This window comes from Mauremys mutica, chromosome 4, assembly GCF_020497125.1.
Source record: "Mauremys mutica isolate MM-2020 ecotype Southern chromosome 4, ASM2049712v1, whole genome shotgun sequence".
In the NCBI taxonomy this organism is placed as follows: Eukaryota; Metazoa; Chordata; order Testudines; family Geoemydidae; genus Mauremys; species Mauremys mutica.
In genome coordinates this window covers 12,958,487-12,962,390 of record NC_059075.1, presented here as the reverse complement: position 1 = coordinate 12,962,390, position 3,904 = coordinate 12,958,487, and the positions used below count along the sequence as shown (strand labels likewise).

The window sequence follows — 3,904 nt, the reverse complement described above, 5'->3', positions numbered from 1 at the left end:
GCCTCCTCCCCCGCCTGCCGCTCTCCCCGGGGCGGCGGGGAAGGGGATGCTCGCCGCTCATGGAGCCGCCGTCGGCGAGCCCGGGGCTGCTGAGCGCCCTGTCCCGGGCGGGGGGCAATGAGAGCGGCGGGGAGGCGCCGGCGGCTGACCCCGCCGCCGGGGCGGAGGAGGCGGGCTGGTCGGGCGCGGCGCTGGCCTCGCAGGCGCTGCTGCTGGTGCTGATCTTCGCCCTGTCGGCGCTGGGCAACGGGGCCGTGGTGCTGGTCATCGCCCGGCACCGGCAGCTGCGCACCGTCACCAACGCCTTCGTGCTGTCGCTGTCGCTCTCCGAGCTGCTGGGCGCGCTGCTCTGCCTGCCCCTCGCCTTCCTGCGCCTGCTGAGCCGCCCGCGCGGCGCCTGGCTCTCCGGCCAGCGCCTGTGCCTGGCCAGCGCCGCCCTGCACGCCGGCCTGGGCATCGCCGCCACCCTCACCATGGCGCTGCTCTCCTTCGACCGCTACTGCGCCATCGTGCGCCAGCCCCGCCGCAAGATGGGCCGCCGCCGCGCCGCCCAGCTGCTGGCCGCCGTCTGGCTGGCGGCGCTCGGCTTCGCCGCGCCCTGGTACCTGCTGGCCCAGGCGGCGGGCGGGGGCCACGGGGCCGGCTCGGGCCGCTGCACCTACGTGCTGCTGCCCTGGGGCTCGTCGCGGCTGGGCCCGCCCTACAGCGCGGCGCTGATCGTGCTCTGCTACCTGCTGCCCTTCGCCCTCATGTGCTTCTGCCACTACAACATCTGCCGCGCCGTGCGCCTCTCCGAGAGCCGGGTGCGGCCGCTCACCACCTACGGCCACCTGCTGCGCTGCTACGGGGAGATGCGCACCGCCACCACCGTCCTCATCATGATCGTCTCCATCATCTGCTGCTGGGGGCCCTACTGCGTCCTGGGGCTGGCGGCCGCCGCCGGCCACCTGCCCTTCTCGCCCACCGTGGACGCCGTGGCCAGCTGGATGGCCTGGGCCAACGGCGCCATCAACCCGCTCATCTACGCCGCCCGCAACCCCAACATCGCCATGCTGCTGGGCCGCAGCCGCGAGGGCGGCTACCGGACTAGGAACAACGTGGCCGCCTACTTGGCCGCCCGGGGCCAGCGCCTGGAGGCCCGCGGCCGGGCCGAGCCAGGCCGGGAGCGCCATGCCCAGCAGCGGCCCGGCGGCCACGCCGCCAGCGCCCTCTCCTCCTCCAGCCCGGCCAGCGGCGGCGAGGTGGCCATGTGGGCCTGCAAGAACCCGGCCGTGCTCTTCTGCCGCGACGCGCAGCCCGACACCGCCTCCCAGGCTGCCCTGCCGCCCAAATCCGACACCGCTGATACCAGCCTCTGAAGCGGCCGCGGGGGCCCGCTGGGAAGAGCTGCCTGCCCGCGAGATGCCGCGGGCTGCGGAACAGGTGCCCACGGGAAGGACTGGGAGACCCGTGGCTTGGGTCGTTTGAAACCAGGCTGAGCAAAGCGCCAGTTACTGGGGAGCAACGTGCAGTCACCCGGGGGCTGCACTGGATGAGCTAGTGGGGCTGCTCCAGTGCCCCAGTGCTTAATGCCAGCGTGGGAGACGAAGCACCCAGGGGGCAGGTGCGCTGGCTTTCCCCATTTCAAAAGGGGATCAAAGATGCCAGGGAGAGCAGCTGAGATGAGCCCAGCACATAGCTGAGGAGAGAAAGGGTGGCAGTGATCACCCTGCTGTGAGCTCATCTCGGTTTAGCGAAAAAGTGCCAGTAGGAAGTTAACAGCACCACAAGCCGCCTGACCATTGGAAACTGTTAAGTGCCCAAAAAAAAAAAAGAGGACTGAAAGCTGAGTATTGCCAGCTCAAAGACACTCAAAACATATCACACTGTGAAAACTGCAGCTTTGAAGGAGACAGTTGCTTTAACGCATTATATGTGGAAACACACCAAGTCTCAGACTAGGACAGACTGAAAATCTGACATCACCAAGAGCACCTTGAGGTTCCTTTTTCAATCCCAAACATAAGAAAAATCCCATTCAGAGCTCTGCAGATTTATAGAAAATGTGCAAGGTTGGAGGGAGAAGAATGAAACTTGAAGCCCCATGAAATTTGTGTTAGTTTCCTTTCAGTACATATATTATGTGAGAAGTATTTCAAATGTGGAACAGTCCCAGAAATGGGAGCTCAGTACTGTATTCTGATCCAGACAAAATTGAGAAGATAAAATATGGGTTTGGAATAGATGTGGCATCATTCCATTTGTAGACTTGTGAATTTCCTCTTTGAGATGGACAAAAATGTCCAATTTCATCTAACATCCTTTGAACATATTTATATGAGCCACTAGGGCAGGGATGGACAAACTATGGCCTGGGGGCCACATCTGGTCCTGTAGACATTTTAATCCGGCCCTCGAGCTCCTGCCAGGGAGCAGGGTCCAGGTTTGGCCAGCAACGTGCATGCTGTGGCTCTGTGTGGCTCCTGGAAGCAGCAGCATGTCTCCCCTCCGTCTCCTATGCATAGGGACAGCCAGGAAGCATCGCCCGCAAAGCTCCCATTGGCCACAGTTGCCTGCGTATGTGGCAGCGCACAGAGCCTCCTGTCTGCACCTCTGTGTAGGAGCAGGAGGAGGGACATGCCGCTGCTTCCAGGAGCTGCTTGAGGTAAGCACCGCCAGGAGCTTGCACCCCTGACCCCCTCCTGCCTCCCAACCCCCTGCCCCAGCCCTGATCACCATCCGAACCCACGCTTCTGCACGCCAGAGCCCACACCACCAGCTGGAGCCCTCACCTCCCCACCTGCACCCCAACCCCCCACCCCAGATCACCCTCCGAACCCCTCAGTCCCACACTCCTGCATGCCAGAGCCCACACCGCCAGCCGGAGCCCTCACCTCCCCACCCGCACCCTAACTCCCTGCCCCAGCTAGAGCCCCCTCCCACAGCCTGAACGTCTCATTTCTGGCCCCATCCCAGAGCCCACACTCCAATCCCCAATTTCGTGAGCATTCCTGGCCCGTCATACAATTTCCATGTGGCCCTCGGGCCAGAAAGTTTGCCCACCCCTGCACTAGAGAGAGGTGGGTATTCTGTTGAAGTAGAGAAAAAGTAATGTGATGAGTCTAGTTTGTATTTCAGGGTGCACATTATCCAGCTCACTGCGTAACTCAGTTGACCTATTAGAATTTAATGATATTTGGAAATCAGCTTTGATTGCCAGTACTGATATCATATAAAAACAAAAAGAGCACAAATCAGTATGTTGAAACCAACTCACAAGAAATGCTGCTGCACAGCCAATCATCTTGGGATTTATGAATTTATTTTTCCTCAGTGGTTCAGGATCTCAAGCCTTAAATTAATACTTTTAATCGGAAATGGGATTCAGACCTTCTGTTACCTTCACTAAATTTAAATGTGAAGAAATAGCCAGTATTTTTCTTGTACAGTATTTAAATTATAATGTTTTATCACATTTTTCAACTGTTTGTGACTCAAGTGGATGTATATCATTATTTTGTAAATGAGACAAGAAATAAATTGTCTTTTATGCAAGAGATTAAAATGTTTCTGCCTTTTGTCATCCAAAAGATAAATATGGAAGGACAAAAGGGGTGACAAAATTGCCATGATAATGGGGAGAGATTAATAGTAGACAAAATTACAAAATCTTGATAATTTGTCATGCTTTCATAATTACTATACTTTTCTAGTTAGGGCTCTATCATGACCCTTCTTAAATCAATCCCCTAGAACTGGACTGAGACCACCACCTCATTTCACCAAGGCCAGTAAAAACCTGAGCATAACAAGAACTTAGAGATAGAAAAGTTTTTTATTGCTTGTAGTTCTGCTTCTCTGGCCTCCCCAGCCTCTTAGATTGCTACAGAATTAACTGAGCGTTAAGTTTTTTCTTTTTTTTTAA

The 3,904-nt window shown here is 57.3% G+C and overlaps 1 protein-coding gene across 1 annotated transcript; it reads left to right on the top strand.

The window, feature by feature from the left end:
* GPR135 (G protein-coupled receptor 135) lies at nucleotides 1-3,447 on the top strand. Its single transcript, XM_045015577.1, has one exon. It carries the CDS (start codon nucleotides 60-62, stop codon nucleotides 1,356-1,358), a length of 1,299 nt encoding a protein of 432 aa, XP_044871512.1. The 5' UTR covers nucleotides 1-59; the 3' UTR covers nucleotides 1,359-3,447.
* Nucleotides 3,448-3,904: the final 457 nt, after the last annotated feature.